General features: G+C 50.9%; 2 protein-coding genes across 2 annotated transcripts in view; one reads left to right on the forward strand and one right to left on the reverse strand.

Annotated features, from left to right (window-relative positions):
• The first annotated feature begins 1191 nt into the window (after positions 1-1191).
• On the forward strand, positions 1192-3901 carry SNAPC5 (small nuclear RNA activating complex polypeptide 5). Its single transcript, XM_063413048.1, has 3 exons — positions 1192-1344; positions 2351-2440; positions 2967-3901. The coding sequence occupies exons 1-3, from the start codon at positions 1255-1257 to the stop codon at positions 3069-3071; spliced, it is 285 nt and encodes a 94-aa protein (XP_063269118.1). The 5' UTR covers positions 1192-1254; the 3' UTR covers positions 3072-3901.
• A 1047-nt stretch (positions 3902-4948) lies between these two features.
• The window catches only part of MAP2K1 (mitogen-activated protein kinase kinase 1), a 35037-nt gene continuing 27518 nt past the window's right edge, over positions 4949-12467 (reverse strand). Inside the window, exons 6-11 of the mRNA XM_063413046.1 lie at positions 11944-12068; positions 9696-9903; positions 9196-9260; positions 7931-7992; positions 6678-6723; positions 4949-5857 (exon numbers count right to left, since the gene is read on the reverse strand). Of these exons, the coding sequence (XP_063269116.1) occupies positions 5744-5857; positions 6678-6723; positions 7931-7992; positions 9196-9260; positions 9696-9903; positions 11944-12068 (620 nt within the window). The 3' untranslated portion in view covers positions 4949-5743. The remainder of the gene's footprint in view (positions 5858-6677; positions 6724-7930; positions 7993-9195; positions 9261-9695; positions 9904-11943; positions 12069-12467) is intronic.

The following is a 12467-nucleotide window of genomic DNA, read 5'->3' on the forward strand; positions in this document are numbered from 1 at the left end:
TCCGCGGGTGCGGTGGCCAGAGGCGGGTGCGTGCAGTGACCGGCCGTGTCCGTGGGTGCGGTGGCCAGAGGCGGGTGCGTGCAGTGACCGGCCGTGTCCGTGGGTGCGGTGGCAGAGGCGGGTGGGTGCGGTGACCGGCCGTGTCCGTGGGTGCGGTGGCAGAGGCGGGTGGGTGCGGTGACCGGCCGTGTCCGTGGGTGCGGTGGCAGAGGCGGGTGGGTGCGGTGGCAGAGGCGGGTGGGTGCGGTGACCGGCCGTGTCCGTGGGTGCGGTGGCAGAGGCGGGTGGGTGCGGTGACCGGCCGTGTCCGTGGGTGCGGTGGCAGAGGCGGGTGGGTGCAGTGACCGGCCGTGTCCGTGGGTGCGGTGGCAGAGGCGGGTGGGTGCAGTGACCGGCCGTGTCCGTGGGTGCAGTGACCGGCCATGTCCGTGGGTGCGGTGGCAGAGGCGGGTGGGTGCAGTGACCGGCGGTGGCAGAGGCGGGTGGGTGCAGTGACCGGCCGTGTCCGTGGGTGCGGTGGCAGAGGCGGGCGGGTGCAGTGACCGGCCGTGTCCGTGGGTGCGGTGGCAGAGGCGGGCGGGTGCAGTGACCGGCCGTGTCCGTGGGTGCGGTGGCAGAGGCGGGCGGGTGCAGTGACCGGCCGTGTCCGTGGGTGCGGTGGCAGAGGCGGGTGGGTGCGGTGACCGGCCGTGTCCGTGGGTGCGGTGGCAGAGGCGGGTGGGTGCAGTGACCGGCCGTGTCCGTGGGTGCGGTGGCAGAGGCGGGTGGGTGCAGTGACCGGCCGTGTCCGTGGGTGCGGTGGCAGAGGCGGGTGGGTGCGGTGACCGGCCGTGTCCGTGGGTGCGGTGGCAGAGGCGGGTGGGTGCAGTGACCGGCGGTGGCAGAGGCGGGTGGGTGCAGTGACCGGCCGTGTCCGTGGGTGCGGTGGCAGAGGCGGGCGGGTGCAGTGACCGGCCGTGTCCGTGGGTGCGGTGGCAGAGGCGGGTGGGTGCGGTGACCGGCCGTGTCCGTGGGTGCGGTGGCAGAGGCGGGTGGGTGCAGTGACCGGCCGTGTCCGTGGGTGCAGTGGCCAGAAACGGGCGGGTGCAGTGACCGGCCGTGTCCGTGGGTGCGGTGGCCGGCGGTGCCCGCGCGGTGGCGCCCGCCCTGCGCGCCGTGGCCGCGGTGACGCGGAGCGGGCGGTGCCTCCCGGGCGGGCGGTGCCTCCCGGGCGGGCGGTGCCTCCCGGGCGGGCGGTGCCTCCCGGCGGGGACGATGCTGAGCCGGCTGCAGGAGCTGCGCCGGGAGGAGGAGACGCTGCTGCGGGTCAAGGCGGCGCTGCACGATCAGCTCCGCCGGCTGCGGGTGCGCGGGGTCGGCCCGGGGCTCGGGGCGGCCGCGGGGCGGCGGCGGCGGCGGGAGCGGGGCCGGGCCTGCCCTCGGGCCTGCCCGCAGGCCGGGCCCGCCGCCCGCCCGGGGCTGGGACAGGCAGAGCGGGGAATCCGCGGGGATTCGGGCGGCCCGGGAAAGGGGGATCCCCCCGCGGTGCTCCCAGGGGCAGGGTACAGCTCCGAGAGGGAAATGCGGCTGTGTGCAGGGAGCATCTCCAAGAGGGAAATGCAACTGCGAGTGTGTGGAGGGCACATCTGTGAGAGGTACCTGTAATTGTGAGTGTATGCATGCATTAAGAGATAAATGTGTGAGTGTATGTAGGATACATCTCTAACAGGTAAATATGAGTGTATGAAAGATACATGAAGTGATATATGTAAATGTAAGTATGTAGGATACAACTCTAGGAGGTACCTATAATTGTAAGTGTATGCATACATTAAGAGATAAATGTGTGAGTAGGATATATCTCTAAGGTATACAGGATCCTATATATATATAGTATGTAAGATATATCTCCAAGAGGTAAATGTGAGTGTGATGCATGTAGGATACATTAAGAGATAAATGTGAGTGTACACAGGATGCATCTCTAAAAGGTAAATGTGAGTGTATGTAAGGTACGTTAAGCAATAAATGTAAGTATGTAGGATATATCTCTCAGAGGTACCCCTAATTGTGAGTGTAGTGTGCATTAAGAGATAAATGTCACTGTGAGTATGAGTAGGATACATCTGTGAGAGCTAAATGTGAGTGTGTGGTTTGCCTCAGCTGATGGATGGAGAAGGGATGGTTTGAGGTAGTGGAACTGAAGACTGCTTTGGGTTTAGAGACTCATGCAAATCGTAATGAAGGAGCGTAGAACAGAATTGCAGAAGACTTTACAAAGGTGAAACCCCCAGAGTCCCGAGTCAGAGGCACTGAGCAGTGTGGCTGGGCAGCCGTGCTGTGGCACTGAGTGCCCGCGGTGCTCCCGCAGGTGGAGGAGCTGGCGCTGCAGTCCATGATCCAGGCCGGCGAGGAGAACGTCCCCATGCCCCTGGCAGCCCTGGCCGAGGACACCCAGCAGGTACGGGGGTCCCGGGGGTCCCTGGGGGTCCTGGGGGGTCCCTGGGGGTCCCTGGGCTGGGGGTGTCAGCATGAGCAGGGCTGGGCTCTGCCTGCTCCTCCTCAGCAGCCCCTCGTGTCACCTCACTGACGCTGCTCATCAGTGCAGAGCTCAGCTGTAAAATGTGTTTTACTGCTGGTTTGTGTCAAGGGTTTCCCCTTTTCCCATCCCCAAAGCAGCACCTGTTTGCAGGCGATTGGGGAATACCTGTGTGGTGTGGCTTGGGTTCACCATTTGTGAAATATTTTGTTTAACACTCGTGGCACTGGGGTGGAGGCGCGGGTGCTGCAGTTTTTCACTCAGTACGGGCCAGCCCGGCCCGGTGCAGCTTTTCCCCAGGGATCAGGGCTTTGCTGCTGTGGGGGGCTCCCAGCCAGCAGTCCTGGCTCTGAGAGCTTTCATTAACAGTCACTGCAGAGCTCTGAGAGTGATTTGAGGATGTTTGGTGTCTGTGCTGGCTTTGGTAATCAGCCCTTTTCTCTGACAGACTCTGGGGCAGATGGACAATGAGGCTGCCATCAATCAAACTCAGTTACACCTCAGTCTTCAGGAGGAGGAAGAGGAGGAAGAGGAGGAAGAATCTGATTCTTGAGAGAAAAAAAAATCAGAGATGGTTTTTAACACAGACTCAGGAATTTCTTCTTCGTTCATTTGAAACTCACCAAGTGATTTCCATTTTGTGATGTGTGTGGGTATGAACTATTTGACATGTCAGAGTTGAGGGCAGTGACACTGAAAACATGAATTTCACAGGCTGGGCACATCTTGACTCAGAAAGAATGAAAATCTGCTGCACAAATATGTAGCATAATCCATTCCACATTTCAAACCTAATGTAGCTCTTACAACATCTTTGTACGTGGAAGGGAGAAGTAATTGATCAACCAGACTAATTAACACATGCACTAAAAGCAATAACTTTGTGTCTGCTCTCATTTCCTGATGAGAGAAACAAATCCAGGTCCTAGGCTGGTGCTGCCCCAGTGATGACATTATAACCTCGTTTGCCTGAACTGGGAATTGAAGATACAGGGTGAGGAAAGATGTGTCCAGGGCTGTCTCCAGCCTTCAGCTGCTGTGTTCAGTCCCATGGAAGAGCCCTCCCAGTGTCAGCCCAGTTCTGTGCACAGCAGGGACGTCCCTCTGTCCCCCTGGTGCTCTGCAGTTCTGTCAGTCTGTCCCAAAGAAGGACTTTCTACTTCTGCTCCTTCAGAGCAGCAGCCAAGGAGCCTTTTGTTTGTCCACAAATTGTAGAGTAAGAAATGATCTGTGGTGCTTGTAATAAGCTAATACTCTTACATTGGTGTTATTTTCTTTTTCTCTCATTGTAACCTCAGAAATCAAGGCAAGGTCACCTGCTTTCATGTGATTCTCAAGGAGGAGCATGAGGACTTTAAGAACTTAATTAAAAATGGAAAGTGATGTGAAGTCTCCACAATTTTTGCATTTGGAAAAGTGTCTGGTATCCTGGGGATGGTCAGAACTGACATTCAGCCTCCAGTGAATTCCTGCCACTGTTTAATGAGTGTTAATTTGCCTCTTGTTTGGTTTGTACCACTGGAAACTGTTGGGATGTAAATGTGGCTTCATCCTGTACTAAAGACCCTTTGGGTTTTGAGGATCCTGGATATCTTAATGAAGGAATTTAGAACAGAAGTGAAGAGATTGTTTAACAAAGCTTTCCCAAGCCTGACAGGTAAAAAAATCCCCAAAGTCTGAGCCAGGAATGTTATGGTCAAATATCCCTTGCAGTGATGTGTGTGAAGAGCTGGTTTGGGAGGAGCTCGGGAGCCACCCTGGCCTTTCTGGGCACATTCCAACTCCAAAGGATAATTCTGACTGATGAAAAATGTAATTTGTGCCCAGCATGGTCCAGAGCAGTTTTCATGGGTAAAATTCCTGCTGTTTTTGTGAACAAGCCCCTTGCTTTTGGCTTTGAACAGCCCGGCTCCTGTGCATGTTGCAATAAAGTTCTTTTCCTGCTGTCCTTACTCACAGCTGTGCCTGCAGTGCCCATGTTATTGCAGGCTGGGGGGACAGGGTGGGAGTCAAACCTCTCAAACCTGGCTCTGAATTTCTTCTAGCCTGGGACAGGGTGGGAGTCAAACCTCTCAAACCTGGCTCTGAGTCTCTTTTAGCCTCCAGCAGAAGGCTCTGGGGTGGGTATGGTTGCTGGGTGTAGGGAAAGCTCAGGGAAAAGTTTAATTTACAGCCCCAGCTGTCACTCAGGGCTGGAGGAAGCCCTGGAGGTGTCCCTGAGTCATTTCCTGCCCTGCTGGGCCGGGCTGTGCCAGCCCTTTGATACCTGATCCTTTGACTTGTGGAAGTTCATGTCCCCTAACGGGGATTCCTTCTGGGGAAGAATTTCAGGCATTTCCTCATCCAAAGCATCCTTTCAAAGAGCTGAAATTTATAGTGCAGTGAGCAGATTAAAGCCTTGGTCAAGCTCTAAAAAAAGCTTCAAGAAGCTACTTGATAACATATTTATTAAGAGAACCCATTGCTAAACATCTGAGAGAATAAAACAATAAAGGATTTTCATACACTTTTAGACACTAAACACAGTTGTCATGACTCTTTAGGTTAAAAGAAAGCAAAGTGCTTGGATCATTGTCTCGATTCCATAGGACACTTCCAAGAACTAACTTTTAAAAATCAATTAGAAAGACGTACATCACTAAACCCAAGGATGATGATATGTTCGAAAAAATAAATATCCAAATATGAACAAGTCTACAATTAGAATATTGCCCTGTGCATTCCGAGAAATGCAGAGCTCTTGCCTTCTTCACCTGCAAAAGAGAGAGATCTCTAGACAACAGCAACAGTGGAGCCTAACTTTCATTGACAGCTGGGCAGCAGCAAAGCATGCTCACAGACAGGCTCGGAGCACCCCGACCCGAGGAGCCCGGGGAAAGCATGATTGAAGTACCAACGATTTACAAAGAGTCTTGATAAAGTTCAAACAAGCCAGGGGCCACCCCTCCCCTGCCCCAGTAGATATTTTCATTAAGAAAGAATATCCATAATCACCTAAAATCAGCAAGCACTGGAACTTACACAGCTTACATTTGGTCAGTGAACGACGGAACCCGGTACGATACCAATTAGTTTAGGACGAGATTTAGAACCGTTTTTGGCACATGCTATCGAGACATTCTTCCTTAAGAGGTGAAATACATGTTTGAACAGGTACAAGCTGAGGAGAGAGGACCAGGAGAGCGTCGTTGTCACCAGAGGCACAGTCCAGGAGCTGCCCCGGGCTCAGACGCCGGCGGCGTGCGTGGGGGTGCTGGGCTGGTTAAGGCCGATGGTGGAGCAGAGCCACCCCGCAAAATCCACCTCCTCCGCCTCGGATCTCTTGATGAAAGCGTGGATCTGGGCACAGGAGAACAGGGTCAGCTGCCAGCGCTCAGCCTGCTCTGCAGCAGCCCTCAGCAGCACCCAGGACCACAAAGGAAAAGGTTTCCTGAGCTGGAAAACTTCACCGAGCACTGGAGAAGTGCAGGACAGAGCCCCAGAGCAGTCCTGCCACAGAGCACCAGCACCACAGAAATCACAGGGATGTGACTCAGCCACTCGAGGAAATGCTCTGGAAAATGTCTGCCCGGGCACTAAAAGGCTTTTTGTAATAAAAAGAGTTTTCTCTGCATTTTGCATCGTTACCGTGCAGAAGAGTCAGGGCAGGGAAAACCTGATTTTCTGCAGTACAGCTGAAGTCCTGGCACTACACCTCAAACCATAAAAAGATGCACTGAGACTGATATGGTTATTTTACACAGGGAAAAATGCAGGATTTGCATTGAGTTCTAAAGCCTTTGCAAGAAAAAGCTGGTAAAAAAGTGACAAATTTTGTGTTTCACAACAGATGATTAAAAAATTAAAAAACAGATGTATTTAATTAGTCCATATGGTATGTGGAGCTTTGTTCTTTTGTCCTCCTAAAAGTATTAATCAATACTTTATCATCAACTAATAAACTCAAGAGAGAATTCTTTTGTTAATTAATTGAAGTCACCCATTGTGATTTATCAAATGACAGGCTCCACAACCCACCAGACTTTTGGTCCCTGTTGTAGGAGGGTGTGAAACCTGCAGCCCCTTGATCTCACAAAAGCTGTTCCTGCTCTGCTCTGCCCTGGGCCAGCTGAGGAAGCCAGCCTGCCTGGGAAAGATCAAATTAAAAACCTTCACTTACCATCAGCTGCTTCAGGTCGGCTCTCTCAGCAGGATTTTTAATTAAACTAGGAAAACACAAAGTGGTGCACAAGTTACACTCTGTTATCTTTTAAAATCAGGCTGGAGTTGGTTGATACAAGCATCAGGTGCCCCTCAGACAGAGATGGGAGCCTGCAATTCCCTTCTGTGGGTTCCACAGCTCCAGGTGAGAGACCCTGAGTTGTCTGAGGGTGCTGAGTCGGGGTTGCAAGCTGGGGTTGGTTTAGACAAATCCCATTTCAGCTAAAACAACATGAACCCCTTTATCCCTCATGATTCTTTGGCCCAGGTCTCTTCAAGCTCAGGATCAAGTGGGGCTATTCCCTGACTGTCCTTCCTTTTGGAAGCTGTAAATACAGATATTTGATAAACAAACCAACTTTTGAACTGCAGTGAGCTGCCTCCCCTAGCACTGCTTCAGTGCTGGCATCACCAAGGTGGGAGAGTGAAGAGCTGGGGAATGGCTGCTGGGATAAAGGTGTTGGTTCCTGGGCAAGGAAAAACACCTGGAGCCTGCAGGAGGCTGCAGGAAGCTGCAGGAGGCTGCAGGAGGCTGCAGGAGGCTGCAGGATGATGTCTGAGCCTGCAGGAGGCTGCAGGAGGCTGCAGGAGGCTGCAGGAGGCTGCAGGAGGCTGCAGGAGGCTGCAGGAGGCTGCAGGAGGCTGCAGGAGGCTGCAGGAGGCTGCAGGAGGCTGCAGGAGGCTGCAGGAGGCTGCAGGAGGCTGCAGGAGGCTGCAGGAGGCTGCAGGATGATACCTGAGCCCTGCAGGACTGTCTGTGCTGGGGTCATTCCCCAGGGCTGGGAAAGGGCTGCCCTGGGCTGCACACTGCAGCACAAACTCAGTGCTAAAGAGGGGACTCTCCCCGAGCCTCGGGGCTCCTCTGTGAGATGAACTTTAGGCAATTAACAGCCAAAGAGGATTATGCTGATTGCAGTCCTTACATTTGCCCTGGCCTGGAGCAGGGACTGATGGACAAAGCAGGACTGGGCCAAACGTGTCCCTTTGCCACTCAGCCACAGAGAAAACACAGAGAAAAGACAGAGAAAAGACAGAGAAAAGACAGAGAAAACACAGAGGAAACACAGAGGAAACACAGAGGAAACACAGAGGAAACACAGAGGAAACACAGAGGAAACACAGAGGAAACACAGAGGAAACACAGAGGAAACACAGAGGAAATACAGAGGAAATACAGAGGAAACACAGAGGAAACACAGAGGAAATACTCACCATTTGTTAACAAAATCTTGAAATTCAGAACCAAAGACACCATTGGGCAGTTTTGGAGGTGGCTGTAAATAAATAAATTTTTAAAATCAGCAATCATTCAGCATAACTAATACATGATGATGCACAACCTACCCAGGGCTGTTCCCAGCTGCATGTCCCACACCTGAACAAAGCTGTAAAACCCTAATTTGGGTTATTACCGCCAGCAGCAGCACCTGAGGTGTTTCAGTAACAAACCAGACACTCCCTGGTGTGGGGTGGGTTTGGGTGGGTTTTGGTTGCTTGGTTGTTCTACTTTCTCCACACACACACACCTGAATGGGGTGAGCAGTCAGCTCTCATTAAGGAAGGCTCAGAGCACTAATTAGCACCCTGTCATTCTCCACACTGCTGCGGGGAGATGCCCTGCACATCATTAGTTCCATAATCCTTCCGATGTCAATTTTCTGTCCCTGGGAATGAGTTTGTTCAGGCTCTGAATTCAGACAGAATTCTGACAAATAAAGAAGGGGGGCTGCATAAATCTTGATGTGAGACATTGCCTCGTCCTCCAGGACTTTGCTACAGGATCAGGGTTCAGTTTCCATCCTTGCACAGAGCAGAGACAAGGCCTGCACCCTGTGCTGGAGGGAGCAGCTCCTGCTGAAGAGGTTTGTGCTAAATCAGAGGTGGCACAAGATAACCTTGCCAAACTCCCAACTCCTGCAGCTTTTCAGCCCAAACTCACCCCCTCAGGGATGCTGAAAGCAGGACCACAGCAGCTGAAGTAATTCAGTGCTAACTCTGTCCCCAGAGTTAGTGCTGGCAGATTGGGGGGTTACATAATATGCAAAACAGATTTGTAATCCGAGAGAATTGTGCAGGCAGATGAGTTACAGAAGCAATTTATCAATTTCTCAGGGACCCAGACACCAACTGTGCCTTTGAAATGGTTGAGCTGGACAGTTTTCAATAATTCATCCAGCTGGAACAATTGTTGTTCAATGCTACAATTGACAGCTAACATGAGCATGCTTTCTTTCTTTTTTTTTTGAGAAACACAAGCAGTGGAGTCACACAAGTTTCAGTGGTTCTTGTGAAAACACTGGAAACAACCCATGCTAAAACAGGAATCTCTAACTGGCCTTGGAGCTCAGCTATTTGAGAGATAAGAGAATTGGACTCAGTCAGAAGGCTAAACAGCACTAACCCCACAGTCCCCCAAATTCCAGGATGCTTTAAAAGTTTGCATTTGTAAAGTGCAGGTTTTAAAGTTTATAAATTACCTCATTGACGATGTAATCCAGGAGTTCAAAGATTGCCATTGGGGGTCTGCTGTCTGATCCATAGGCTGGGGAGAAAGGGGAGAGGTGGGGTCAGTGCCACTGTCCCTGCGTGGCTCCAGGGGTGCTTCAGGAAGCCCAAATCTGACACTTTTGGCTCCTGGCACGCAGCAGATTTACAGGGAAAAGGTGCAACAGCAGCAGGGAAATGCTTTCATGCAAGGAGACATTTCCAGGTTTGATCCAAAGGATTCTCTTCCCTGGGATTCTCATCCTGCTGCACTTGGATCAGCATCTTGGGGAAAACCAGAGCAACAGACTGGGATCCCAGTTCACATGAACCACCAACAAAGGGTCCCAGGTGCTCTGCTCTCACTGGAGCTGAGCCAGGTGCCCACCACAACCCGGATTTTTAAGTTTAAAGCCCCCCTGTGCAGGCCAGGATCACAGAAAACCCCCTGGAGCTGGCAGGGAAGGGTTGAAATGGAATCAGGGTCACTCACAGCTCATGGGCCGGCCGGGCGCTCGTTGCCTGGGCGAGGTCTCTGTGACTGGAGAATCTCCCTCCACGGGGCAGCCGAACATCAGCTCCAGCTCCTTGGAGTCGGGAGGGGGAATGGGGTACCTGCCGATGGCCATCTCCACCAGGGACAGCCCCATGCTCCAGATGTCCGACTGCACCGAGTAGTGAGTGCCCTGCAGCCTCTCGGGCTGCAAACACCAGGGAGGGGAGGACAGGCAGGTTGGTAACAAGAAATTACAAACAAAAAAATGACATTCTGCAACAAGCTGGATAAATGAAAGGATGAAACCCCAGCCTATCAGTGCAGCATGCTCAAATGAGTGAGCTGTTGGTATTTTCCTGGAAATCTGTCCTGTGTGTTTCCTCAAGTTCCCCAAACATTCCAGCACTGCAAACAACTGAGACTTCAGAAATTATTCTCTTGTGTGCTGCTTTATTTCCTTAGCACACTTCCTAAGTTATTTCCTTAGAAATTATTCTCTTGTGTGCTGCTTTATTTCCTTATCCAATGGAAGAATTACACAAGGCTCTGCAGGCAAGATCAGGCTCAGCCCAAAATATATTTTGTATTGTCTTTAGGAGATTCACAGACTGTAAAGGTACTGAAGTATGGGATGGTTTTGGTCAGTTGAATCATGACCAGGAGTGTGTCTGACTATTCCAGTCCCCCTGCTGCACAGCTGCTCAGTTTTGAGTTCTGTATCCACCTCCTGCTTCTGCCCAAACCAGCACATGAGGGCTGCACCAACTCCTTTTGCTTAACCTTTGCAGCTGCTTTGTCAATGTTCAGTTCTGAATGTGGTTTCTGAAATTAATACATTGATCTGCTTCACCCTTAAATCCATTTTTATTGAGACTTCTCAAAGAAAACTTCACTTTTCTCTACTCTTTTAAAATCAAGCTCATATTTTACCAAAATGGTGCAGATTCTTCTCTGATTACATGCACATATTGGAAAAATACATATGTAATTTGAAACTCCCTCTCAGAGAATGTGAGAATGCAGTAAAGTCTCTTCCTTCTGCCATAAGGGGGTGATAGCTTTGTTTAATTAGTTTTGTAGCATTTACTGAGATTATATTTGAGTTTTCTCCAGTGTCCCACCTCAGTCAGTTCCAAAGCCACCTGGACAAACTACACAACGACTGGGCAGCATAGAAATGTCCAAACCCCAAGATTTTAATAAAATATAAGTGTAAAGGAAGGTGGGTGGATGAGAAAGAGCAGGAAACAGAGGGAGCACTTGTTCTATAAATATAATTAAAATCTAGAAATCTGTTCAAGTGAAACACTGTTGTTTTTACACACCTCCATGTGGCAAAAAGAGATGTTTGCATGCAGTAATTCTGTATGGGGTTTGTATGTATGGAAGGGTGCAAAGGGAGCTACTAAAGAGAAAATCCTTCAGATTTTGAAGAGCCAGGGAAAGGCAGGAGCAGGGGTGAGCTGGAGCTGTGGATTTGGTTTTTTCATTAGCAGCAGCCCCAGACGTGAGAGCTTCACCCCAGCCTGGTCTCAGGTGTGTCACCAAGGTGAAATGATACAAAGACAACGCAGCTCTCCTGCTCCACAGGGGCTGCACTAAAGCTTTTTCCCTTCAAGGCTGAGCCCACACAGTTTGAATGCTGCAGGCAGAGCTGGGAACGAGTGCAGCAGTTAATTGTGTGCTGAGCAAGGTGTGTGAGAGTAAAAGAGCTACTGCTGCTGCTGTGAGCTGGGGCTTGCACATCACACAGAGAGCTCCTCTGGAAAGGAGTTCCTCACCCACAGGAACACAGAGCACCCTGCAAACAGCCCCACAGGAGCTCCTTGCCCACTCCCAGATCTCTCCCAGATCCCACCACGAGCTGGTGAGGCAGCACTCTGCCCACAGAGCAACCCTGCAGTGGGAAGAGAAGCACAATTCCCAAGGAAAACAAACCATCAACGCTGGGGTTTTCTGGGAGACACACGTGTACAGCCCCCAAAGGCAAGAACTGCCCGGGTTCTGCAGTGCAGACACAGCCCCAGCCCTTCTGGAGTGTGATAAATATTCCGAGTTTTTGGCTTTTCCTGCAGCAGCTCTTCCCCCACACACACAAGCTGATATGACACCGGAATATTCCTGGAATGCAGGAAGAGCTGAACCAGGAACAGCAACAGTTGGTTCTTGTTTGATCACCAGAACTGGGACAGCTCAAGCCTGACAAACTCAGGGCTGTGAGATCTGCACTGAAATCTGGACTTACAGACATGTAGGAGCGTGTGCCAACAAAGGAGTTTGCCATGGAATCTATCAGCTGCCCACTGACACCAAAGTCACAGAGCTTGATTTCACCTCTAGAGTTTACCAAAATGTTGGATGGTTTCACATCTGGAAAAAAAAAAAGAATGGATGATTTAGGAGATAAAACAGGAAATCTGACAATGCAAGGTAAGAATTCTCATGTTACTCCTTCTGTGACGCAATTCTGGCCCTTCTCTGGGAATAATCAGAGATTTGGGTCCATCTAACAGATTATCTATGTAACTACAGATAAATAAAAATAAATATTCGAAATTACACATGCAGAAAAGGTTGTCAGCTTTTTGATTTCACCCAATTTCCTGGCTTTCAAATATTAGGTTTGGGCATCCACATCCTCCTTGCAGATCAATGGTCTCCTTTGAGATAAATAAGTGTACAACAGCACACCTCCTCCTGCATGATGGTACTGCCTAGAAATGATCAATAAACAGGCCCTACATATTTATTTTACAAAGGCAAATTAAT

Source organism: Prinia subflava, chromosome 15 (genome assembly GCF_021018805.1).
Source record: "Prinia subflava isolate CZ2003 ecotype Zambia chromosome 15, Cam_Psub_1.2, whole genome shotgun sequence".
Lineage (NCBI taxonomy): Eukaryota > Metazoa > Chordata > Aves > Passeriformes > Cisticolidae > Prinia > Prinia subflava.

What these genes read in the sequence shown, in the direction of transcription:
- SNAPC5 (XM_063413048.1), top strand. Translation starts at nt 1,255, where the DNA reads ATGCTGAGCCGGCTGCAGGAGCTGCGCCGGGAGGAGGAGACGCTGCTG. An exon ending in ATCAGCTCCGCCGGCTGCGG is followed by an intron (nt 1,345 to 2,350) that starts GTGCGCGGGGTC and finishes GTGCTCCCGCAG; the next exon opens with GTGGAGGAGCTGGCGCTGCA. An exon ending in TGGCCGAGGACACCCAGCAG is followed by an intron (nt 2,441 to 2,966) that starts GTACGGGGGTCC and finishes TTTCTCTGACAG; the next exon opens with ACTCTGGGGCAGATGGACAA.